Source organism: Thermobia domestica, chromosome 7 (genome assembly GCF_964235325.1).
Source record: "Thermobia domestica chromosome 7, izTheDome1.hap1.1, whole genome shotgun sequence".
Taxonomy (NCBI): domain Eukaryota; kingdom Metazoa; phylum Arthropoda; class Insecta; order Zygentoma; family Lepismatidae; genus Thermobia; species Thermobia domestica.
The window spans coordinates 23250004-23277278 of NC_137460.1; the positions used below are offsets into that span (position 1 = coordinate 23250004).

A 27275-nucleotide genomic window follows, 5' to 3' on the forward strand; every position below is an offset into this window, starting at 1 on the left:
TGAATTCTGAACAATTTCTGTAAGTTTTGTTTTGTTACCTTCTATTTTTCATCTAACTGAAAGCAAACAAATGAGAATGGATCTTGACGGTCGTTTTGTTATAGTTATCTAAGAAAAAATTTCTATTAGTTCCCAAAGGGAAGACCTTTCTGTAACAATAAAAAATAATGTCGTTAGAAAATATGTATTGATCATGTATCATCTAGTCGAATGTGCTCCGCCGAACCGGCCAGGTTTTTTGATTAACTTCGTTGGCTTCACTTAATTATTCTAGATGATGATAAAATGAGGAAGCTAACTTTATGAGTTTCCTTATATTTATGAAGTGTCTTTCTTTGCAGGTGCGATCCATATCAGGGCAGGTTAAAAGTGCCCAGAAAAAGCGTAAATTAGTCATGAAATTTGCGAAGAGGCTTTTGCAAATGAAGAAAGATCAGACGCCAGTGCAGTTAAGGGTAGGTAGAGCCATGATTTGTACAATTCAAAGTGTTTCTTTACGTACATAATTAATTTTTTGTTCTAAAGTCTTTAATGTGATTTTATGCCTTTGTATCATATGTTATGATATCAAATTTCAGTGATATCTTTAAATTAATCTAGTGATTTTTGGTCATTAAGGGCCCGACTCTTGCGCGCCTAGCTTCAAAGCATACTAAAGTGGGTATTGGGAAAACAGTGATTTCGTATTATATTTAAATTATATTGTTCAATAAAGTAACCTAACTTCAATGTGGTTGAAAACAGAACATATTGTAAAAAAAAAGCAAAAGGCTAATACTTACTGCAGAAAACGAACCACTCCTCTAGGAAGTACTTTCGGCGAACATTATGTCCATCTTCAACTTAATCACAATTCGGAAAGGATGTAAAACATTAGGAGAAACGTGGATGGGTAAAATTGGTTGGAAAGGATTTAAAATATGCGAAGCGTAAATCTTTTTGTCGGACATAAACAGATATTAATGGTAACTCACTTGACATTACTTATCACAGTACTTTGCTTACATTTTTCCAAATATTGTCACAACTCGCAACACAGTGATAATAATGCATTGTTTTCATTTTTCATCTTTTCAAAAAAAAAATTGTTGCGACCATTCGTAGGTGTTCATATGTATACTGATGTTGCATTTTTTAACTTGTACGATTTTTTTAGGTTTTGGAGCCACCTGCAGAGTATCTGCAGGAAGAGGTGAGTGGGAAGGACGAGCGGAGGGTCCCGCCGGATGCTCTATACATGTTACAGAGTATAAGGTATGTATTATAGATTTTAATGCTATGGCTATATTATTATTTAAAAATAGAATTTGAAGTTGACCGATTAGTACCTATTTAAAGTACTTGAAAAGAAAATTGAATCGCTGCTCTAGTGAGGTAAGCTGAATGAGCTAACTTCTAAGCAATACATAAGTTACTACGCATGATCGTCAAACATAGGAATGCAGAAGTTTACGCAGCTCACTACGAAATATGAGATACCTTGCAATATTATCTGGATATTTGTTTCACCTAACAGGTCGAAGAAAGTTTGAAAATCGTGTTTAATTCGTATTCGTAGTCTTCGTTTCATGCTATTTTAGTTTCCGTCTTATCTCGTAATCATTCATACTAATGTCAATTTTTCTTCTCACAATATAAACAAGTATATCATGCTAGGTACGCACATAGGGGCCGCGGGCTCAGTGATAAAGCATCCCCCTCTGGTGCATGGGGATCTTTGGTTCGATTCCAGCTAACGCCAATTGAGCTTTGTGGTGGACAAATACCATGTGCGTGGGTTTTCTCGGGGTTTTCCCGTTTCCTCCAACTTTCTTCATTTCTCATTTCTTTTTATTTCTCATCATTACCGTCTCCTTTAGCCTAACCGGCATAATCGTGGGACGTAAAACTTAAACTATTCATTTAATTTTCATTTGCATCCACATAATTCTCAGCAGCAAAGAATTATCTTTAGTTTTTCAGTTAGGTTAAACCCCAGTTAAATTTGGGATACTTTTTTTTTTTTCAACTTGTCGTTATTTTAAGTCCAAAGATTAAGGAGAAAATGCCGTAACTTATTCTCAAATGGACCTTTATTTTGATACTTTAATTATCTTCATTCAAAAACATGTCCAAGGTTTAATTATCTCTAATTATGAAATATAAGAAATACTTCAGTTATTGTAATTGAACATTTGCCTTAATAATATATCAAACAGCCGTAAATCCCGGTTTTTACTTTCAGACAATTCTTATTAACACTTTGAGTGCTGGGCTCTGAAGTGCACGCTTTCCCAAGAATGCTAGGCTTTTTTGCAACTTTTTAAAACATTATATCTCAAAATCTAGAGAAGCTAAAATATACAACGTGCACTGTCCAGAACTTGCTCTTTATTCTTATATACGTATAATATTCTGTATTCCAACCACAAGACCATTACAAATCGCAAATAACATTTACACGTAGTGCAAGGGAAATGAATGCGAATGTGAGAATTGTGATCTCAAGATTACTTACCTGACATACCTGCTATTTCTGTTGTTACATAGTCTGGATCATTCTCCCAGTCGTATAATAACTCTCCTTCAAACAAATCACCATCACTGTCGCTCAATTCCGCTTCTAAATTGAAGCGTATTGAATCGTCTGATAGGCTTTTTCTCGCCATTTTGACGGTCAAACAATAGGTACATGGTTTTTGAACCCTGGCGGTAACAAGATATTAATTAGGATCTTCATGCTATTTATTGACGGAATTCCGAACTACGAAATCCAAGGGATATTTCAAAACTGCTAATTGCGTATAATAAAAGGGCAAATTCATTGAAATACATTTTGAATCACATTACGTATAAATAAGGAATCCGCAGTCTACAAAAGATCAGCTACTCCGTAAAAATACGGAATTAGCACTCAAATTGTTAAATCTATTTTAGGTTAGAACACTTTGCGTCTCTCATTTGTGGACTTGGCGACAAATAACGTGTCCATGCTTTGATCCCAGGTCATGGATTTCTGTGGTATACGTGATCGTGTGTATGTTTTCTCGCGTCTTTATTCCACCTGTCTTTTATCATCCCTTATTTGTATTCTTCCATTTGTTTTCTGTTCCTTTTCTGATCAAAGAAGAAGAAAGAATTCTCCAGTTGTTGAACAATTGTATGGTTCTATTTTTTTTATTCCAATTCCGAGCATAAACAATTAGACCGATATTGTTTCTTTCCAGATCTATAGAGAGAATGTTGTATATTTATTTTTTTCATTATAAAATTAATGTACTGTTATAAGTGTATGTATATATTTTAATAAAATTTTGTATTTTGCAGAGTATTTGGACATTTTGAGAAGCCAATATTTTTAAAACTATGTAAATATACGGATATTCTTCATCTTCCTGCTGGAACATATCTATTTAAAATAGGTAAGTCTTTATTGTGTCTGTTAATGTAATTAATTTGAATATTTAATCTGTTCATTTCATTCAAGTAAAGTTGAGTTGATTTTGAGTTTAACGTCCCTTTCAGCAGCGAGGCTATATGAGACGATAACTAGTGATTAACGTGGAATCCGAGCTACCGGAGCTCCCACAGAGGATCGAACCCGGGTTTCCCACGCCAAGAAAGCGAATGCTAACCGCGTAGCCACGAAGGAGCTCATTTGACACAAGTATATCATATAGTAATGATAAGTGATTTTCAGACCTGTTACAGATTTCGGTACGCGGAAATGATAACAATTTACAACATATTAACAGTGAAGAAAAATTCTAGTCTATAGATAGAAAATATAGTCGTCTTTATTTTCTCGCATCTATCTAATTTTACCAAGTCGTTAGGCGGGGCCCCTGAACCATGACATGGTTAGGATACCAGTTTCTTTCTATGTAGCTTTGGAATAGCAAAGAAGTATTATTTTATCGTTTAAATAAACCATGCGTAAATAACATTATAGAGAATATAAATATACCGGACAGAGTAGACAAACGATTAGCGTACTTGGTTCATAATCTGGAAGTACTAGCTTCAAATTCCGCAAATTCATAATCTGGAAACTTTCAAAGTATCATCCTGATTCTTTTTTCATGCTTTTAATCAAAGTTCTTTCTTACATAAACCCTGTCTCTTTGTTCTTTTTTTTATTATTATTTATTTCATACCATCTGTCAAGTTCAGTATTTCTTGTGTAAAATGATTCCTGCATTAACATAAGACACAGTTTTACATGTTACTCTAAAGCATAAAATGAAAAATCTCGATTTATTCGTGCGGCCGCCGTGGCTCAGTAGCAAAGCGTTCACTTCTGGTGTGTGGGGTCCCTGGTTCGATTCCCGCTCACGTCAAGTGAACTTTGTAGTGGACAAACACCATGAGCTTTGGCTTTTCCCGAAGTTCTCCCGTTTCCTCCCACTTCATTCCACCATTTCATTTATTTCTCATCATCACCATCTCCTTAATGCCTAGCAGGCATAACCATGGGACGCAAAACTTAAAGATTTCATTTCACTCTAGTCGTCACGGATTTTAATTCAACTTAGTGGTCTTGGTGCAAGATCTGTCGTAGCTTTCTATTCTCTGAAATGTTTGCTTTACTTGAACCTCGCGGGCTGAGGGTAAATACTTCTAATTCAAACCTTTGTCAATAAATAGCTTCAGATCTTTCTTGTAATATTTTTTCTCTACTAGATTCATGTATACCGGATACATCGGATAAAGTATTGGGTTTTTAAACGGATGTATTTGAATTTTGAGTTTTTTCCTCTTTCATGAAATATAAATAGGACAAAAATGGAGGTGGTACGGAAATCGAACCAGGAGAACTGTGCATGCTGGTAGGTAAACCGAAGACCCATGTTTGATCTGATAACCAATCGCACATGCGTTATGTCTACAGCTCTAGAGCAGTTAGTATACAAAGATGTGGTTGTTTCCTAGAATTTCCTACATATAAATTCTTTTCTGTTGAAATTTCATGTAATAGTGTTAAAACAAGGTTCGAGTGATGTTGATCTTAATATCTAAAACTTTCCCTTTAGGTGACGCTGATGAAAATGTTTATGTGGTGCAGAGTGGAGCGTTAAATGTGTTTACAACTGCAAGTGATGGAACAAGCATTTCGTTGAAATGTGTAAAACCAGGAGAATCTGTTACTTCTCTTCTTAGTTTCGTTGATGTTTTGACGGTAAGTACAATAAAGCAGAAGTAGCACGGTTTATTAGAAGCAGCGAGGCTATTTGAGACGGGGACCTACAGTTTTAACGTAGGATCTAAACCACAAGAACTCCTCAAACTCCAAACCCGGGTTTCCTGCACTTAAGGCATGTATGCTAACTATCTTGCCATGAACGAAATAATAATACTGTTTTTGCTTTACAGAAACAAACAACAGACCTTTTGAAATAGCTCATTATATGTTAAAACTACAAACAAAATTGCCTAAATAGACTAAACTAATTATACCACATTTGAAATATAGACTGGAAAACACATGAAAGAAACTTTCACACTAGTTTCAATTATAAGACTATTCATGGCTTTGGATTGATTATTTTAACAAAAGATACACTGACCAAAGCTTAAAACCCACTTTATTTTAATTATTATTTCAATTATTATTAAAATGTGCTTCTGAGTACAAATCAAAATTATCAAAGTTTTATTTATTTAAGGACTCAGATACCATATAAAAGTTGAATTTTACAGGTCTGAAGGATAATATCTATGCTATCATGCACACTAGAAGAAAGAAAAATCTTTATTATTAGAAACATTGTAAAAGCATTCAGACAGTTACAATATCTTCCCGGAATTGAACCCGAATTTTTTCATGTTACGTAACTAGTACTTGACTATCTATTCGTTGGTACTTGGTAAATATACTCCTTTTCTGTTTAAAAGTTCGTTGTTACCTACGAATAATATATTTGTATCTTTAGGGCCAACCCAGCTACTACAAAACTGTTTCAGCGCGTGCAGTTGAAGATTCGACAGTGGTGCGTCTTCCTGTCGCCGCGTTCCAGGACGTATTTCAAGAGTATCCAGATATTTTTATTCGAGTGCTGCAAGTTATTATGGTTCGTCTTCAGCGGGTGACGTTCACTGCTCTGCATCAGTATCTAGGTCTCAGTGCCGAGTTAGTTCGACCGGTAAGTTTTTTTTAAGTACTCTGTAATGTTGTGTGAACTAAATATTTGACACCTGGGATTTTAATGGGTCGATGCATAAATTCGTGCGGTTCTTATATTTTATATTTTATTTTTATTCTGCTGTTCTGTTAATTCAAATACAAATACAACATGGACATAACATTAACATATTCTACGAGTGTAACAATACATTGCATACATTTTAGTGTCACTCACATTGCATACATTTCGTGAAGCAATCATTCAAGCGATTTTCAAAATCAGAATGTCTTCTAAAACATGGATCATCAGACATGTCAAACCATCCTGCTTGAAAGCTGGAAAGCCGTTTCTGTGCTCTTCTTTGAGCAATTGCAGAGCCGCGGTGGCTCAGTGGTAGAGCGTTCACCTCTGGTGCTTGGGGTCCCGGGTTCGATCCCAGCCCCCGCCAAGTGAACTTTGTGGTGGACAAACACCGTGTGCGTGGGTTTTCTCGGGGTTCTCCCGTTTCCTCCCACTTTCTTCATTCCACCATTTCATTCATCACTCATCACCGTCTCCTTTAGCCTAACCGGCATAATCGTGGGACATAAAACTTAAAGATTTCATTTCATTTTTCTTTCAGCAATTTCTTCATTCCCGTACACTGCACAAATTGTTCTCGCAGCTTCTGCTGCACTGGATCCTCGGTTAAACTCGAAGGGTAAAATGTGTCGGAAATGATCACTTTTCTCAACTTGACATTCCATATTAGTTTGTCTGAAATATATACAACAATTCGTCCACAATCAAGAAAACCTGTGTTTCGCAACGCACAAACTCCAAATTACGGTAAAACAACGGAATAACGATAAACGATCGCTTCACGCCGCATTGTTGCCAATCCAAAAGAAAACCACATGAACTTATGCATCGACCCAATATTTAATGCTGACCATTAAATGTAATATCAGGTGCTTTTTCCACTTTCTGACTCTTTTTGGTCAAATAGTACTTTGAAGTACTTTTGATGAATATGTATAAAGTAAAATGTGTAAGTTTTGGTGAATCCTTTGCTGCTGATATTACTGATTTAGCTTTACTTCTATGCAATCTATGCAATCTATGCGAGCATGCAATCTATGCCCGTTGTCGCCGAGTGGTTAGCGCGCTTGCCCCTTCACACATTTTTCAGGTTTGACTTAGCAGCTGAAGGAATTGAGAAGCTACTATGATTTAAAAGTTGCGAACTGCAGTTGAAGAAGACTACTTAATACGAGGGGCGTCTAATAAGTTATCTACCTTGATAGGAAGGGAGGGGGGAGCATAATGACGCTTGACAGGCATGCCAAGGCCACTGTGGGGAACACCGCTGCGCAATTTGAGGTCAGTTGGGGCAACGCAGTATTCGTGATCAGAGTGTTTATGATAACGTCACGTAGCGAGTGTATGTGTCAAGCTGCGAACAATGGACAAATTCCTGGCCCAACTGGTGACAAAGGACGAAACCTGGATCCATTATTGGAATCCTGAGAACAAGCAGGAGTCCATGCAATGGAAACACTTGCGGGGACGTTTTTCGTCGGACAACGAAGTCCAACAGGCTGTTTCCCAGTGGTTTGCAGGCTATGACAAAGACGGTTTTTTCTCTGGAATTTCTTCGCTGCTTACAAAGTGGCGACGGTGCATAGACCTCCATGGGGACTACGTCGAAAAACAGGGATGACCAGGTGAGCCTATCTGCATTCCTTCCTGTCTAGGTAGATAAATTATTGGACGTCCCTCGTAGCGATAAAAGCTGATTCGCTTACTCCAATAAAAAAACATTTGTTTTTTAAGAAAGAATTTGTTTGTTAAAATGTGCCATCGGGACACCAAAAGATAATCTGGCGGTATTAGCATAGGATGCAGTAGACCCTAATTCTGATCCTCAACTGTGAAATGCTCTAGATTGCATGAAGTAAGAGTTCAGCAGTCAAATATTTAATCATCATAATCAAATATTTAGTTATTATTATTATTATTATTATTATTATTATTATTATTATTATTCATTGATTGATTCACGTAAACATAAGTGTTTTAACTAGAATTTACCCACGTTGCAGTTGGAAAAGAATAATGATTTTTCTTAGTAACATTTCCTGTTTTATGTATATTCTCATTACAGGGTTCTCGTGGGAAGAAAAATAGTCCTTATGCAGCCTCCCCTAGTAAAGGAAAGAACAAGGAATATGTTCCGAAGGAAGAAAGTGGTAAGTATTTGGGTAGATAATTAAATTTTAATATGTGTTTATCTGACTCTATCCATTACGACTTTGGAACTTAGTAAATAAATAAAAACTTTCTGACCAGAGTAATACACTTATGTACTAAAACTAAAATAATGTGTAAACAGTTTCAACAACTAAACTTTGTCTTCCTCCGGTACTCAATCACTCTATTTGGAATGTCTTAGGAAGTTAGCCTTAAGTTGTGGAAACTCTGAGACGCTATTTTAGTTTTAATATGTAAATTTAATTCACTGATCAGAAAGATTTTATATATTTATTTTGGTGCCTTCTCTTTCGTACTGATGAGTACATCGTTCCTTAAATGAAACTTCTGCAGTGACAATTTCCTCAGCTTTCCTAAGTAAAGTACACTACAAAATGGTGAAATCTTGTTGAATTCTGTGTAATAATTTTTTTTAAAGGATGCTTTTATGAACGAGATAGAAATCACTGTACTTAAGTTTCATTTACTAATAATATTGCCTTACGAATAAAAGGTTCGGATCACCGCACTAAACTTTCTCGTTCCTTGTCTGAAATTTAATAATGTCATGCTGTAGTTATTATGTAAACATTTATTTACGAAATATGAACAAAATTATATGAGGCATTTCCGGAAAACTTTGTCCGCAGGAAACTGACTCTCCAAATCAAACTATCCCGTGTTAATTTTTTTCGTGAAAAATGCACAAAAATCGAAAATGAAAAAACAATGAAATTTTCAGTTCTACGCCCACGGTTATACGCCGGATAGACGAAAGAAGACTGTGATGATGACAAATAAATGCAACGGTGCAATGAATAAAGTGGTAGGAAACGGGAGAACCACGAGAAAATCCACGCACACGGTGTTTTCCATCACAAAGTCCACTTGGCGCGAGCTGGAATCGAACCAGGGACCCCACACAACACTGGTGAACGCTCTATCACTTAGCCCTGCGCTTCTCGCACAAAATAAAATAATTTGTTTTCGAGAAGATGTTTTGATAAGAACTTACCCTTAAGTGTAAATTATTCCTTGTGGATTTTTTTCAGGAAAATGGCACATTATAGGCTCGCTAATAGAATATTGACTTAATGAAGAAAATAAAGAAACGCATTAGTTCCGTTTTTGAGAAAAATCACCGTTTTTAAGTTTTTACCTCCAATAAACTAACCTTGTTCATAGGAACAGGAAGAAATATCGAGAAACAAAACCCTGGAGAATCTGATGAAAAACTTTATCTTAAAATTTGATCCAGATTCATTGAATGATATGGCTTGTAGACGAGTGAGTTTACATGCATCGGAACGAAGGACCTGCCAATCTGACATTAAAAAATAACTTTTTCAGCATGTAAGGGTCATGAAACGTGTAAATCTGTTGCAATCTTAAATTCGAGTTGTTTTTATCATCACCATACTTAATTCTCTCGTATCGTCACTCGAAAGTAAAAATGAAGGAAACCCCGATTTCGCCTTACACCATAAGATGCGATTTGAGTGGAGATTCAGAAAGCTAAAAGGTTAATAGAATGCACCGAGAAGATGTTATGTTACGTATATTAAAATACGTACTGGGCTGTCCAACCACAACAATAGTTGTGATACAACCTATGCTATTAATGGATGAGTTCCGGTTTTAAAGTGGAGCACGTTTCTTTTTAGGAAAAAAAAAAAAAAGCATAGTGGTGAGCGTACTGCACGTTGAGTGGAGGACCTAGGTTTGATTGTCGACTCAGTACTCGGGGGGGGGGGGGGCACTGGCTCAGTGATAGAGCGCTTATCCTCTGGTTCGATCCCGGCCAAATAAGTTTGTGGCAGACAACATCGTGTCCGTGAGTTTTCTCGCGGTATTCCCTTTTCCTCCCATATTCTCAACTTTTCATCATTATTCACTTGCTTTAATCATCCGTCTCCCTTAGCCTAAAGGGCATGACCGTGGGACGTTAAACGGAAAGATGCAACAACTAGTAATGGATTATTGGTGAGCTGTTTGTTGTTAGCTTTATTGTTTCTGGAGAAAAAGTGTATGCTGATTGTTAATACGAGATCATATATTTCGAAAGCAGCTGCTGTTCATCAATATAACTTACTGAGAACTAGCCCTAATAGAAAGTGGCGCTACTCTTACTGCAATCCGTCATCCACGCTTGTTTCGTGGCTAGCGTGCGTGCCTTTGGTGCGTGAGGTATTAGATTTGATTCTCGTTGGTTGGGGAGCATTGGACGCGTTATGATGGTTTGAAATCCGTCTTAAACTATGGGTCTGCGTATCGTTGCTGAAAAGGATGTTTAACTTCAGTAAACAATCAATCAATCTTCATGCAAGTGCACTCAGTGCTGCTCTCACAGATTTCATGTATTAAACATCATCATATGTTTTCGTAAGTAATCTTGTGGTGTTCCCATAGATATAAGGTAACTAAGAAAGTTCTGTCACATTTTCATCCACCACCTTCGAACAACGATATGTCACCTAAGACGTACCTGGAAGATCAAAAATAGTTCCCATCATCATCTGCCAACGTTCTGGAAGGCCATAAAGCGGAGAAGCTATCAAGTGCATGTTGCATCTCTACTAGGGATTTGAACTGGCGTCCTCTAAGGTGATTGTCCAAGGAATGGAACAGGTGATAATCGGACGGTGCAATGTCCGGGGAGTATGGCGGATGCAATAGTGTTTCCTATCCAACGCGTAGAATTGTGTCGCGGGTCATCCTAGTCACGTGGGACTTAGCGTTGTCCTGTAACAGGAGGATCCCTTTGCGATTCAGAAGTGCTGGCTCCAAAGTTTTCAGTTTTTCTTGAACACGGCTCAACTGTTGACAGTACGCAGTTGGATTGATGCTCTGACCAGCTGTTAGCAGTTCCCGATGCAGATACCGCAAGCAGTCCACCAAACACACAGGAGGACCTTTCTTCTGGTGCATTGCTGGTTTCGGCTGTTTTGGAACCGGTTCTTGGGATGCTAACCAATGATGACGGTGTCGTGGAGCTTCGTACAGCACCCATGTCTCATCACATGTCAACAGTCTGACCGGAAATGTCTCTTTCCTCAAACGAGATAACAAAGGAATACGGGTATCTGCTCGCGTTGCCTTCTGGCTTGGAATTAAATCATGTGGTACCCATCGACCCAACGTGTAGTGCTTCCCAAGCTGATGGAAGTGCTGTCGAATGGTTCTTCTACTCACACTGAGTTGTAGTCTAAGTTGCTCATATGTCTGGCCACTGTTCACCTCAATTGCTGCTTGAAGATCTTCATTTTGTACATATGTTGGTCTTCCGGCACGTGGTGCGTCTTCGAGTGTTTCGTCACCGTCCTTAAACTTGTTAAACCACCGCTGCGTTGTCCGCGTAGTCACGACATCCTCACCAAAAGCCTGGCATATCTTTCACCCCTCTGGAACGGCGTTGTACCCCAGTTTGAACTCATACAGCTTACACGCCCTTATGACGCTCTGTGGAGGTCCCATGTTCACTCTGTCCTTCTGCAAGTTCACGGTGAAACTGAACTGCCACAACCAGGTAGTATGTTGAATATACTCACCCCAACAACTGCGCTTCGCCTTATCTCCATTCGCATTCAACTCACTGTGTGAGGGCCAATTGAACACAGACCTCCACAAAAAGCGACAAAACTTTCTTGGTTATCTGATGATATATGATAAAGGCATGCCTTAATTGCAAATTTGGAGCGAAGCGATCGACTTTAATTATTTATAGAATTTTTAATGCATCCATTGTTTTGTGAACAAACACGACATGCAAATAGTTGAATTTGGCATATTATCGGGTAAAAAGCACAATGGTTTTGAAAAATGGTCTTCGCAGAACAAAACGTCGTCCTTCAACTTATTTCTAATGCTGAAAAATTTATTTTCTATTGTTTACAAAGAGATTTCTCGCGCCAAATGCTTTTCCAATGTTAAGTCTATAGGAATCCTGTTTTTCGGTGATTATTCCTCAATGGTTTGGCCGATCGGGACATCCGACCTCTTACGACACTCAACACGAGCTCTCGAATCCCAATGTCAAATTTGGTTTAAGGACGGTTCGGACATCTTGGAGGAGTATTCGGATAAAGGAATGCCTAAGTCATGTAAAGGGCTTCGCTTCAATTATATATTCTAGTAAGTTATGAAAGTTAATTGTTGTGTTATTAGGGTTACGGTAGTGGCGTTTATAAAATTGTAATTTTAGTACGTCCGTTACTCCGCACGATAATTCTTAAACGGAAAGCAGATTTTTTTTTTGAATTCTGCTTTTTGTAATAGAAGCTAGAGCGAGCAATTTGTTAATGGAATCTATCCACTAACTTCTTCATGGGTAACTGATTTTCACGGTAGGTGTTCATTTTCCATTTTCTACTATTGAAACAAAGATATTTAATTGTAGAATTAGAAGCTACACATCGCGCCGTTAGATGGCATCGAACATCCTTCAGCGGTTGACATCTACCGAACTAAATTGAAATTTCTAGGCGTGATCCTTTGTACTGTCGAGCAAAGTTCATTATTTTACCAACGTATCATTTTAATTTTCTTCCAGAGGCCACAGTGCTAGAGCGTTCACCTCTGGTGCAGGGGGTTCTGGTTCGATCACAGCTCGCGCCAAGTGGGCTTTGTGATGGACAAACACCGTGTGGTCAATTTTCTCAGGGTTCTTTCATTTCCTCCCACTTTCTTCATTTCACCATTTCATTCATTCTCATCATCATCGTCTGCTGTAGCCTACGCAGAATAATCCTAGAACGTAAAACTGAAATATTTCATATTTTAATTTCTTAAAAAAAAGGGGGTTTAGCCATTAATGTATTGCTTTTTTTCTCTATATCACAGAAGCTTCTGCAGGTGTTTCTGCTGGAGTGGACAATGTGGATTCAGCAATTGCATCAGGTGGCAGCAGAAAATCTAAAGCTACGAATGACGACAAGGTGTATACTACCGACTCAGATACGCAGTACTCACCACAGGTTTGTGAGAAATTGAAGTGTTTTGTAGTTAATTTACGTATTCTAGTAGTTTATATTATCATTCAGAAGGCCATGTATTGAATGGGTTTGAGTTTTGCTGAGGCCGTTAGTCTCTCATCTTTCTTTTCTTAGGAGACAGTAGATATATGGGCCTTTACTTTTCCTGTCATTTATCATTTTTGTGTGTGTAATGTCTGATGATGATAAAACTAAATACGTGGAAGTTCGTCGGGATTGTAATACTGCAAATTATGGATTCATTAAAATAACAAATAATGCTTTCGACAAAGTGGATATTGTCAAATATCTAGGATCAATATTAACAGACCAAAACCATATTCACGAAGAAATTAAATGTCGATTAAAAGCGTGGAATTTGTGGTATTATTCAGTTCAAAATCTTTTGTCCTCTCGAATTCTGTCGAGGAATTTAAAGCTTAAAATATATAAAACAATATATATTTTATCGTTTCATCATGTCTGTTGATCAGTATGGTTGCGAAACGTGCCCACTTACTCTGAGGGAAGAACGTAAAGTGAAAGTATTTGAGAAGAAAATCCGCAGACGAATATTCGGACCCAAGGGGAATGGGGAATGGCGGAAACTTCGTAACGAAGAACTACATAATTTATAATATGGTTTACCAAACATTGTTAGGATCATTAAATCTAGGAGGCTCAAGTGGGCAGGTCATATCGCCATGGTGGAAGGAGGTAGGAACACGTTCAAAGTTTTAACTAGAAGACCAATCAAAAAACGACCATTAGGAAGACCTAGGTTCAGATGGGAGAACAATATTAAAATGGATCATCTCGCAGAAATATAAATACAAAGTAGAAACTGGATCCAGTTGACTAAGGATAGAAGTCAGTGGAGAGCTTTTGTGAACGCGACGTTGAATCTTCGTGTTCCATAGGCCATAGAGTTAGTTTTTTTTAATATCTGATGACAGATAATATCTTAACGAAAGTAAATTGAGTTGGAAGAAATTAAGTTTTTAAAAACTAAATTTAAGTTTAAGTAAAAATAATGTATCATTTAATAAAGCAAAAACGCGCCAAGTGAGGTTTGTGGTAACACCGTGTGCGTTGGTTTTTTTTTGAGGTTCTGACGTTTCCTCCCACTTTCTTCATTCCATCATTTGCATTCATTTCTCATCAGTGCTGTCTCCTTTAGCCTAGCCCTAAAAATTGTGGGACGTAAAACTTAGATTTCATTTTTTGAATAAAGCAAAAAAAGACAAAATCTTAATTTCACTGCTTTCTAATGAACATATAAAACTACAGTTGATATATTTCGGACCGTAATCTCTGATTGACGTAAAAGAGAGCACAACAGTTGAAAATGACGGTTCATATGTTGATAGTGAGTACTTCGTCTTAATTAAAACACACTTGTCTCGCGTGTGTACGTATTTGCCGGTGTACTTACGATAAACCAAGATTACTATCCAAGATGCATGGACTCTAGTTGCACTTCTTCATTTCAGATCATTGAAGGGTGATTTGCCTTATTCTGTTTAGTTTATCATTGACTTTTCTACTCATGTCTCCTATAAAGAAATGTATTTTTAAAGAAAGTGCTGTTGGGAGAGGAATAAAACTGATATTTTACACTCAAAGTTACTGTTTGATTATTGTAAATGAAATTCCGAAAAAAAAAACAGGGTGTTTCAAAACAACGCATTTGAAGGCGACTCCTGACACAAAGATAAGGCAAAAAGTATAGACCAACCTGGGTGCACAAATGCTTTCTTTCAGAGTTACAGGCTGACGAAAATATGAAAAAATGAACTAAAGTCCATAGCCCCAAAACTATGGGACCTACCGTAGTCGGGTCAAGAGTTCACTTAGAAACTAATATGTGCGCTATCGAAAAATACATGTTTTTAGAATCTTAAGGTACTCACGCAACAATTTCTATAGAGGGAGTTTGGTTACGGGCATATAATCTGAAGTACTCACCAACTACCTCTAAAATAATTATTGCGGAAGTATCGCAGAATTCTGAAACTTGGATATTTGAATAGGGCACATACTAGTTCCTAAGTGAAGTCTTAAACCGACTACGGTAGGTCGCATAGTTTTGGAGCTATGGACCTTTAAAATTCTTTTTTACATGTTTTCGGAAGCCTGAAACTGCGAAAGGAAGCATTTGTGCATCCAGGTTGGTCTATACTTTTTGTCTTATCTTGGTGTCATGAATCATCTCCCAAACGTTGTCTGTGTTGTTTTGAAACACCTTGTACAACCATCGATGCAACTGCACAGTCCCAATGGAAAGCTAACAATGTCTCTTCTTATATCCTATATCAGGGAATCTTAAAAGTACTGAACCTTTTGCGCCCGAGATGGCGTTAGTGTTGAAAATTTCAAAGTTTACGAGTATTAGTCTCAGCGGGTCAAGGCTACAGTTGAAGCAAGTAAATATGAAAAAAAAAAAAAAAAAAAAAGTTGGAATTTCTATAATCATACAAAAGATATTGTGGCATGAAGATTAGTGAGCTGTCCACAAAACTGCGCAACATTTTACAGTTTCATTTCGTTAAAGGCGGGAATGCTTCACAGATCCGTGAAGAATGCGGCAGATGTTCGAATACCCCCCATCCCCTGTAACACATGATGTCTTGCTTAACATTATTTGTGACACCTGGTATTGTTCTGCAGAAGGATCAGTATTGTTGTTAGTAAGTATTTGACAGTAAGGCCGGCCTATATTGACCAGCATAGAGGACAGTCGAGCTGAGGTTCAGTACTGTGAGCTATACAGCAGTCTCCTATTACATATTCCTCGAGCACGTGCTAGACAAAGGCCTCTCTCGCCTCGGATTGGCTAGTCTTACTCTGCACCTGACCTCATTGTCGTCTTTTCCTCCTGAGCTCAAGACAAAGCTGATATGGCAAAAAATTGCAGTAGTAAGCTGTGTTTACCATTTACCTATGACGTACAGAATGGTGCAGTCACATCATTACTTTGAGTAAGACTTATTGTCTTTGGACAAGGAGGTCCGGAATACTTCATTCATCAAATTGGCGCTTGAGGCGTATCCAGTTTCATCTATACTGTTCAAAGGAAGTTGCCACGTCTCTCTCCTAGCGCTGCAGCGGGTCCTGTCCAATTGCATAGTACTGCAATTTTGTAGGATCTTTCGAGACCACGGTCCTTAATCTCAATTTTTTTCTTATCCGAAAAAAAAAATGTTCATTTTACTGTTAGGTGCCTCAGTGGTAGAGCGTTCACCTCTGGTGTATGGGGTCCTTGGTTCGATCCCAGCTCACGCCATGACTGTAGTGGACAATCACCGTGTGCGTGAGTTTTCTCGGAGTTATCCCGTTTCCTTTCAGTTTCTTCATTCCACCATTTCATTCATTTCTCATCATCATCTCCTTTAACCTATTCGACATAACCATGGGACGTAAAACTTAAGGATTTCATTTTTCTGTTATTATCCTTCTTTATTGAACCGTATAATAGTACTATAAGTGCCAAACATAATCTCAATAACTTACTGGCCTGACATTAATTGCCAACATAATCTAAATAGACTAACGATATAACAACCATGAACTAAGATAATCCATTAACAAAATTCGTAACTTACAACTACATGAATAACTACACACAAATGTTTTTTTTTTCTTTCTTCATGTATGTGCACATTTTATTTAACACTTTCTAATAGCGTGAATTAGCATGAATTAACTTTTGTAGATTTACTTTATTATTATTATTTTACAAATTGTAGCTTTTAATTTCCGTCTGATTGTGTTTGTTTCAGGCTCCAGATTTTCCGACAAGCTTTTACACAAAGCGTAAGTCACAGATGGACTCGAATGAAAATGATACAGAAGCCTTATTGAAGCAGGCGACAGAGTCTTTTGTAAAGCAGCTGGGGTTGGAAGATGATAGACTTCTCCAAGGAAGAGTTGAGATCAGGGATGTACCCAATGGAACGTACCTAATGAAAGAAGAGTCTCATAAGGCAAGTTCAAATATATATGTAAATAAAGGGCTTTTAGAAACATCGTACAGGGTGTCCGAGAAGTCCTTCCCTGATTACAGAAATTGATAACTCAGGCTAGAAATAAGATAGAAATATGAAACTGGTGTTGAATTGTTTACAAACTATAAAAGTTTTGGTCACATCAGTACACTTCCACATGAGCACCCTTGGTAGCACGTAGCACATCTAGGCGATATTCAATTTCCATCCACACATTAGCCAACATCACTGGAGGAATCGATGCAACGACTGGGGTTATTTGTTGCTGCAGGGTTTCAAGATCTGGTACACGTGTTCGGTAGACCTCATCCTTGACATAACCCCATAAAAAGAAGTCTAATGGGGTTATGTCAGGAGAGCGTGGAGGCGAAGCTGTTGGTCCATCACGAGCAATCCATCGCCCAGGAAATGTCCTATCGAGATAGGCACGGATGTCCAAACCCCAGTGAGGTGGTGCACCGTCTTGCTGAAAAACGACATCCTAACACAGACAAAAACTTTTATAGTTTGTAAACAATTCAACACCAGTTTCATATTTCTATCTTATTTCTAGCCTGAGTTATCAATTTCTGTAATCAGGGAAGGACTTCTCGGACACCCTGTATTTAAACATTAAACTAAAGGGTCTCATCTAATAATAATAATAATAATAATAATAATAATAATAATAATAATATGATGCTTTATTTATAGTGCTAGGAACAACAATCATTCAACGTACAGCTGTATCAAAATCATAAATTTGTACATTTAAAAGTATAAACATTTAGAAGAAAAGAAAAAAGAAAAGTTGTATACTTATTACAGCTTAGAATCAATCAAGTCAAGAAGAATCACGTTCAGCCTTCAAATTTAGATTTTCTTTAGTTATCCATACGAAAGAAGTTTACGTTTAATGAATGTGGCATGGTTATCAAGTAGAGATAATATCGAAGTATTAAAAGAAATGCAGTTGTTCATCTATAGAGGGAAAACGGTGCATGTGTTCCAAGGATTTTTTTTTTTCCATATCAGAGAAAAGAGCAGCTTCATTTAATTTATTTAAGTTTTTGTAAGAGATAATTTTTGACTGTCTCATCGGAATATGAATATAATAATGAGCAAACGATAGATCGTGGTAAGATATAGCTCGGAATTATACTCGTCGATAGTGAACTTTTTTTTTTTTTTTTTTTTTTTGTTATTGTTAGTAAAGATGAAATCGAGTAGGGATTGTGATGTGAAGGTACAGAAAGTGGGTTCATTCTGAAAATCTAAATAAAATTAAATAATTATTCCAGAGCTTACACTACCGATTTGATTAATTTAGTTTCATAGATTATGCAGTATCTATTGATTCGATCCCAGCCCCCGCCAAGTGAACTTTGTGGTGGACAAACACCGTGTGCGTGGGTTTTCTCGGGGGTTCTCCCGTTTCCTCCCACTTTCTTCATTCCACCATTTCATTAATTACTCATCATCACCGTCTCCTTTAGCCTAACCGGCATAACCGTGGGACGTAAAACTCAAAGATTTCATTTCATTTTTTGCAGTATCTATTGATATAACTGAAGTCTGTAGTCGTAATTGGTTAACAAATATCATCGAAAGGAGTACTTCGTGTTGGATGGTCATCATGTCCACTCTGATTCAAACTTGTACTGTAATCAACACAACCGTTTCCGTTTGCTAAATCTGTATACATGGCAAGCTCTGGAATAAACTTTTCAACTAAGTAGAAGCGTAGGAGAGAGAGATCAAATGGAAAATACGAGAAAATGCAGGACATTTTAAGGTTCAAAAAGATTTTGTTGAAACGTAATGAGTTAAAGGCAAAGTTATAAATCTTTAGTGAGTGATTATGCAAGATATTTCAAGGCGCAGGTTTAATTTTTTTCTCAACTTAAGTATGGTGGCTATTGGAGTAAGGGCACAAATTTCGAATAAGCAAGTCAGGAAATAACGAGGTTCTCTGCATTGTGCAAATTTCCTTCGATCAAATACGTTAGCGGTAGGTGGAAATATAACATAGGTGAAACAAGTGACACTGGGAAGCAGTGTTTGTTTATTAGTAATCAGCTACATGAAGATAACAGTTGTTATTCATGAAGAGGAGCAGTAGGCACAAGGGACATTTTATGGAAAATTACTGGAAAAAAGAAAAGTAATGCTATTTGGAAGAGGATCAACGGATGTGGTTTTACAAACAACGTTAGTTTTCTGAAAGAATATCTGCTGATGAAGGCAGTGGCATTTTGGCGAAACATTCACACAATGAGTTAATTTTGGATACATTGAAGGGAGGTCTTTTTAATGAATACTTTTTTTTTTTAAATTTATTTATGTTCCTGCTGGTAGTTTCAGTTTCCCGAAGTGTTCAATTCTTAGGAGGTTTAAATGAAATGAAATGAAATCATTACGTTTTACGTCCCACGGTTATGTCGGCTAGGCTAGAGAAGACGGTGATGATGAGAAAGGACGAAAATGGTGGAATTGAAAGTGGGAGGAAACAGAGGAGAACTCCGAGAAAACGCACGCATACGGTGTTTGTCCACTACGAAGTTCCTTGGCGCGAGCTGGGATCGAACCAAGGACCCCATACACCAGAGGTGAACTGAGGAGTGTTTACATTAGCTGCTTATTGAGTTAATATTTTATGATACGCAATTGAATTCATTTTATATTTGAACGGATATATATATATATATTTTCAATAGAAGCACATCTTCGTACGTTACCTTTCTTGTGTCAAGTGAGCCAATGTACTTTTACCTTGTATCTAGGCATGCATGCTAGGCATAGTTACGAACTATTCATGGAAAAAAAAGTGGTGTAATTACAGCTATTAGATGTTAATTTTGAATTGCGTTGAAAGCAAAGATATATATATGCTTCTTTATATTTTATTTCTGTTGAAAGGTTTTAATTTTCATTACATTTTGTGTCTGATTAATTTTAGGATGTAGCACTGGTATACGTGTTATCTGGAACGTTGGTTGTGTCTCAGAAATTGGCGGATCAACAAGAAGAAGTACATATGTTCACTGCGCATCCTGGAGAGATAGTAGGAGGTCTCGCTGTGTTGACAGGGGAACCAAGTTTCTTTACAATTCGTGTCAAACACACTTCACGTATTGCATTGATTTCAAAAACTACTTTTTATAGGTAGGTATAATAATTGAGATTACTAACCTTGTATTCGTGGGGGAAAAAAGGGTGATTTCAGGGTCTGTGCTACTTTTGTCAATATCTTCATGAACTACTACACTAGACTCATTATGTAGCCTGTCATCCTGTGAGTATCTCGGAAGAGGACAATGATATTACTTGGAAATGTAGATGAAAAAATTAGCTGAACCTTGGCTCTCTACACAACGTATCATTCACATTATGAGCATGAATCTCCTTATTATTCCTCACAACATCTATACACGCCCTTTTACAGACGCAAGTGAAGTACGTCTTGATAAAAATAGGCAAGGGGTATCATAAATGGGAGATTTTTCGATTGTTTTTTTTCAATATCTCGCATCGTTTGCAAGATTTGAGACTGTTTCTGGTTGGAGTTTCTAATTCATGTATAATCAGGGTTTACTTTCTTCTTGCATGCAGTATGTAATAAGCAAATACATTACACACATAATTAATTAGAATGTCAGTGATATATGATGTTGATTGGGCAAAACACCCAAAACAATAAAGATTCATATTAGACTGGAGAAATGGTTATCCTTCGTTTTTCATTACCATTTGACTATGAAAGAAACGCCGGAGATATATACTAATCCCCTATACATATGTGTGATGTTGGACTGTACAACTCGTAGGATATGATGTTTTACTTTTTTAAAATTTCAATACTCCCAGTGTAGCTCTAAGAAATATAATAAAGAAATAATGGCCATTTTTTTTAAATATTCAAGTAGAAGTGAACAGTCTTACACACAATTTGCAATTGATCAGTGAAAACTGCATCTTTCTAGAGCTTTTTGTTTCCGAGATATCATTCTCAAAAGAATTGATCATAAACATATGAACTTTTCTTGACCACAAACATATAAACCTAGTATTTTAATATATAGATAAATTTGTATAAGCTATTAAAATTTGTATAATATTTACTTTATTAAATTATATACTGTACCTTTCATCATTCTCAACATTAGTATGTGATATACTCTTTTACTATAATTTTATTTTTTCTGTATTTTCTGGACTAATGTTCAATTTAAGAGAACAACAGTTTAATGGACGTTGCTCTGATGAATCAACAGTCAAATAGTTCATTGAATGGAAACTATAAAGAAATTGTAAGACTTCTAAATGTTTCTACATTTTTATTTTTCAGCCTTATGATTGAGCAGCCCCGTGTAGTGCTTCATGTTGCATTTACTGTTGTGAAGCGATTGTCGCCATTTGTGCGACAAGTAGACTTCGCTTTAGACTGGGTTTTTCTAGAAAGCGGTCGTGCTTTATATAGGTATGTTAACAGTTATTTATTATTATTATTTTTAAAGACAGATTCACATTTCTTATTATTGTATCAGAAGTGCTATATATACTACCTATTGCTTAGCATGTATAAAATTACAAGTGTTCAATATTATCGTTGACAAAAAAGTTTGTTCTCTTTTCAATACGTCAACTTGCAGCCCCTTCCCCTAATGATTGCATAAGTTACATCACATGTGACATGAGAAGAGGACGTGTAAGTGTGTCTGTTGATTCGTTAGACACATGAATAGTGTGCATTAGTTAAATGTCCCATAATTGAATGTGCAAAAATCTGTTATTGGGACATTCTTACTGTAGTATAAAGGGGGGGGGGGGGCGGTGGCTCAGTGGTAGAGCGTTCACCTCCGGTGCTTGGAGTCCTTGATTTGATCCCAGCTCGCGCCGTGTGGACTTTGTGGTGGACAAACACCGTGTTCGTGGGTTTTCTTGAGGTTCTCCTGTTTCCTCCCACTTTCTTCATTCCACCATTTCATTCATTTCTCATCATCGCCGTCTCCTTTAACCTAACCGGCATAATCGTGGGACGCAAAACTTAAAGATTTCATTTCATTTTGTAGTATAAAAGAGGAAGAAAGGCAATTATACCAGCTTGAAATATATAAGGTTTTTGGGGAGAATGCAGTAATCGTAAGAACGATCTACGGTGGTTCATAAAATTTTCATTGAGGGAAAGATTCCTTGAGAAATTACTCGTTTAGGACGGCACTAACCGTCAATCATGATGCAGTAAATGCGGCGATTGAAACAGATTCAGGAAGTTGCAAAGTTTCAGGTAAGAGATGAAACTTGTCGGTTCCATTTACACTAAATTAGGAGAATGTGGAAGCTCTATAAATGGATGTCGTAGACAAAAACCTCGTCTAATATATGCTCTTTGCTGTTATCCGTTACAATGTGTCTGTTCTCCATAAGAGTTTTAACATGCAATTAGACCTGGGTGATGTACACAAATTCCAAGCTGTTCTATCAGTGGGTGATGCTAGGAGGATCAGCATCTTAATACATATCAAAGCCCCCATTGCAGTCAAAGAAGTTATTATTGCGTGTTTGGTGGACAAGTGAACGGTGAGCGTGGATGTGTGCTGTTCTCAGCTGGAACGGCTTGCGGACATACTTCTGCAAAGACAGCCCGCAGTGGTCAAAGGAAATACATTCTCTACCTTCAGGACAAAACCTGCCCTCATACTGTGCGAATCAATCTAGAGATTAAAAACCACAACGATATTGTATATCTATGCGATAAATTACTTCCATTTTCTTGTAGTTATTTTGGGCGACGGTGCTTAAAAGTACACAATCTGTTGTGTAGAAGAAGAAGAAAAAAAGAAGATATATGTTGTTGATTCTAAATGTAAAGAAATAAGATTTAATCTTAGTAGCTGGAAATATATGTTGATTTTATATGTATAAACGGTACTCATAGTTACCGTAACAGCAGATAATAGTTGTTTATTTAAAAGTTGCTATGACAACCAAAAAAGGAAAATTATTATTATTAATGTAGATGTGAAAAGGAATAAAAAGGTAATAGTGATACAAGATAACGTGCCTGATTTAATGTAGTTTGATCGTGTTGATATATATCTTAATATTATACGAACTGTGGGCTAAATGTAACGTGTAAAATATAAGAATAATAAGTTAATCGTTACAAAACCTTGGCTGGTTATCGCATCCTCCGTATTCCCCAAACATCTCACCAACTGTCGCCTTTTCTTTTTCTGTTCTGGATAACCACAAGAGGAACAGATGATTCAGAAACAGGAATGGTCTGGAGAACGAGGTGTCTGTCTTTACCTCCTCTAACTCTGGTTCATTCCATTGGAAGAGCATTGGAATACTTGTGTTTCATTAATAAAAGATTAAAAACTATGTAGGTAATTATTTTCAAAAGATAAATCCCATATCATTATTATCTTCCAAACGCGGAAAATATTTTTGATTATCTTATGTACACATGAACATGTATGTTGCTAATTATTAAGCATTATTGTGCTGAGAAAATTTTGCATATTAACTTTTAGTTGTGAGTGCTTAAAATAGAAATTTTGAGAGTGTAATTTAGACTTCGTAAACTTCAAAATAGGCACTATATATGTAGTGCGTAAAGTGTGTGCATTCCGGTCGTAAAGGTATAAATCCCAAAATATGTACTTAAAAAATGTTTATATGTAATAAAATACTCTTTTAAAAAAAACATATTTGCAAGAAGATGAAGAAAAAGAGAGAACATTTTCACAATTGCTGATTGCGGAATTCATCTTGACTCAAATTTCCAAACTGTAATTTAGACAGCTAAATTGATACGAATTTCGTATTATAGCACTGAAAAGGTTTTAATATACAGTGTGTCCATAGAAATACTATCATATTTCAAAATGGTACTACATCGTTTTGAATAATCGTATTTAAATGAAGTTGGTCATATTTGAAATAAAAACTCGAATATTTTTGTGCATGTCAACAATGGACAACAATGTTAATAATGGATGGGATCAAACCGAGAAAACGTAAACTTACTCATGTGTACTTTGTGATTAGTCGATATGGGTTCCTTGTTGGATATTAAGCAGACAGTTACTGTTTTTGCTGGAGGTCGCTTCGGAAGCTTTAATGTTTCTGTATTGTTATGCCGTAATGTGTTAACGTAAATTTATTTCCTTTCGTTGTGTTGTGTTGTGTTATTAAAGAATAAGCGACCCCACAACAATGAAGTTGGTGTGTTTTGGAATATCACAGCACAGAAAGTCTGCTGGAGGTTCAGCGTGCTTTTATGCGAAGGTTTTAACATCATTCTCCTACACACAGTCAATTTTGAAATGGAACCGTGATTTTATGGATCGTGACCAGTTCGTATCAGTGCTGCCACCCAGTTCATTTCATCAGATATGTTGGAGCGTGTGTGGCGTGAATGGGAATATCGTCTTGATGTCTGCATCGCCACTCGTGGGGCCCACATCCAATGTGTATGAGATATAATTAAAAATAATTGATTTTTTCTTTCAAATGTGACCAACTGCATTTAAATTCGATTATCCAAAGCGACTTAAAGTATAATAGTATTTTTATGGACACATTGTATTATTTGTTGATCTCAGTTGATCCATCAATAGTAAAATCATTCTCAATTGTTTTCAAAATTTTGCTGAGCTGACAGTTTCACGACGTCGAAAAAATAAAACGAAATAAAATAAAAGTGAAATGTAGACTAACAGGAGGAGGAAAAATTTACATGACAGTAGAGAAATCATATGTTGTATGAAGCCTGTTAGCAGGGCGCAAAATTTCAAAAGCCAGACGTACTCGCCAATCCAAAAATGATCGTCGCCAGTATCTCTCACATACAAATTATGTGAGGTCCCCCCACGTACGGCCTTTGTTTTGACAAAGAAAGAGATTGCATCATTGCATAAAATTTCAAAACCAGATTCAGGATAATCAATTTTGAATTGAACAATTCTTACATATGTTAAAAATATCTTACCTTAAGACTTCACTTGGGAAAGGAAGAGCGAATTGCAACGTTGTGAAGACGTTCATTTCATGTTTCCTCTAATTCAGTGACAATTATTTTCGTGCGAGACAAGCTGTGCAGCCCTTTGAGTTTAGGCAGAAACCATTCCTACTGAACACCGGTCGCTAGCTCTAAATTTCTAGTCGCCAGTGGCGACCGAAAATTTTGCGCCCTGCTCTTAACATTCTAAGAAAACAACATTTAAATGCTAAACAAACATTTCAATTGAAAAAATTCTATGCTATACTCTTTAACTGATTCTTCATAACTTTTGTAGTTAAATGAAATTAATACTGGAATCTTTATGTATTACAGGCAAGGTGATGAATCGGATTGCACGTATATAATAATAAGTGGACGTATTCGATCTGTGATAACACATGCGAATGGAAAGAAGGAACTCGTGGCTGAATATGGCAAAGGAGATTTAGTTGGTATTGTAAGTATTAGCAAGTCTTGTTTCCATTTGTTATAGGATAAAATGGGGTTTGTCTTGTGTTCTACGAGCTTATTACATCTTTACAATAGCTAGTTTCTTTAGCCAAAAAATGCTACTAGATATATCTTGGGAAAACATGACCCCATGGCTTCGTCTAATAGTCTTGTCCAAGGGCGCCGATCCTAGGAGGGACCCGGGCTCCTGAATGCTGATGGCCCCCCCATGTATTTTTATGAATATGTATTTTTTATTGTTATATGTATTCTTTATGAATATACAATATTTGGCATAATTTGAATTCAGTTTGTCTCAAAATCCTCACATATGCCTTCTTAGACCCTTATCTGCAACCGCACGCACCTCTGAATGGGCCCCCTGAAAGTTACAGAGAAATCGTGCCCTTGGTCTTACCCGTCTTACCTTAGTGTGAAAGAGCATAAGTTGAGTCTCAGAGTATATGAACTTGTGGTGAATTTCTCGTGAGTTTTCTCCTTTTCTCCCACTATATTCCGTCTCCTGTAGCCTGCAGAGCATATAACTATGAAAGTTAAACTAAGGATTAAATGAAAAGTTCTCACCAAGTGCAACAGCGAACTTTCCAATTACTTACAGTCCAAACGGAAAGTGAGAAACTAGATTAGATTTATTAAAAAGAAAGAAAAACAAAAAGTATCTCAGAACTTCATCCAAAAAAACTCCGAGGAATTGGCGTCCGTACAGCTCGACTTAGTAAGTAAATGATATCTTCATTAGACACTTTGAAGGTAAGTATTTTACGTTTAAATATGTTCCACGAGTTCGATATTCAATTCAAGAATTTTCATTTCACTAATTGTGTCATAATTTCACTCTCACTAATCATCTGTCTCCTTTAGCCTGAGAGCATAACCGTTTAACATAAATCTAGAAATGTCATTTTAAGTTCATTTCGTGGTAAAAACATCAAAATCACCACAATATCTGAGATCATTTCGCAGATGAGTGGGTTCACAATGGGCCAACATTTAATCAGCTTTCTCACATTAAATATTTATGTATTGTTTATTCAAGATTACCAATTGCCCTTATTATTTTATGCTTGCAACTTTTCTTTTAGGTTGAAATGGTAACTCAGACTCCTCGAAGTACCACCGCGATGGCTGTGAGAGATTCCGAACTTGCAAAATTACCTGAAGGCTTATTTAATGCGATAAAATTGAGGTTTCCTATTGTAGTTACTAGATTAATAAATCTTCTAGGACGCAGGATTTTAGGTACGTACGTAGCGAATTACCTGGGTATCATAGCACTGGGTAGCATAGTGGTTAACGTATCGGCACGGTATACCGAAGATTCCGGATTCGAGTCTTGGGCCAGTCATTCACTTTTTCATTCTTGGTGTATTATTAAATTCGTACCTACAGATGATCTGATATGTAAAAAATTCGGTTGTTTCCTTGTTTCTATTAATATATATGAAATTATAACTGTCAAAAGGGGTTTGCAATATATAGACACTGGATAGGCACAGTCCAA

At 36.8% G+C, this 27275-nt stretch overlaps 1 protein-coding gene across 5 annotated transcripts in view; it reads left to right on the forward strand.

Moving 5' to 3' along the window:
• sws (patatin like phospholipase domain containing sws) overlaps positions 1–27275 on the forward strand; it is a 112280-nt gene that overhangs the window by 13840 nt on the left and 71165 nt on the right. For all 5 annotated transcript variants that reach the window (XM_081764244.1, XM_081764243.1, XM_081764247.1 and 2 more), the window contains exons 4-15: positions 342–455; positions 1157–1254; positions 3307–3401; positions 5013–5158; positions 5913–6122; positions 8251–8335; positions 13176–13309; positions 17089–17292; positions 20252–20457; positions 21641–21772; positions 25637–25760; positions 26857–27013. In XM_081764244.1, coding sequence (XP_081620370.1) covers positions 342–455; positions 1157–1254; positions 3307–3401; positions 5013–5158; positions 5913–6122; positions 8251–8335; positions 13176–13309; positions 17089–17292; positions 20252–20457; positions 21641–21772; positions 25637–25760; positions 26857–27013 — 1705 coding nt within the window. The remainder of the gene's footprint in view (positions 1–341; positions 456–1156; positions 1255–3306; positions 3402–5012; positions 5159–5912; positions 6123–8250; positions 8336–13175; positions 13310–17088; positions 17293–20251; positions 20458–21640; positions 21773–25636; positions 25761–26856; positions 27014–27275) is intronic.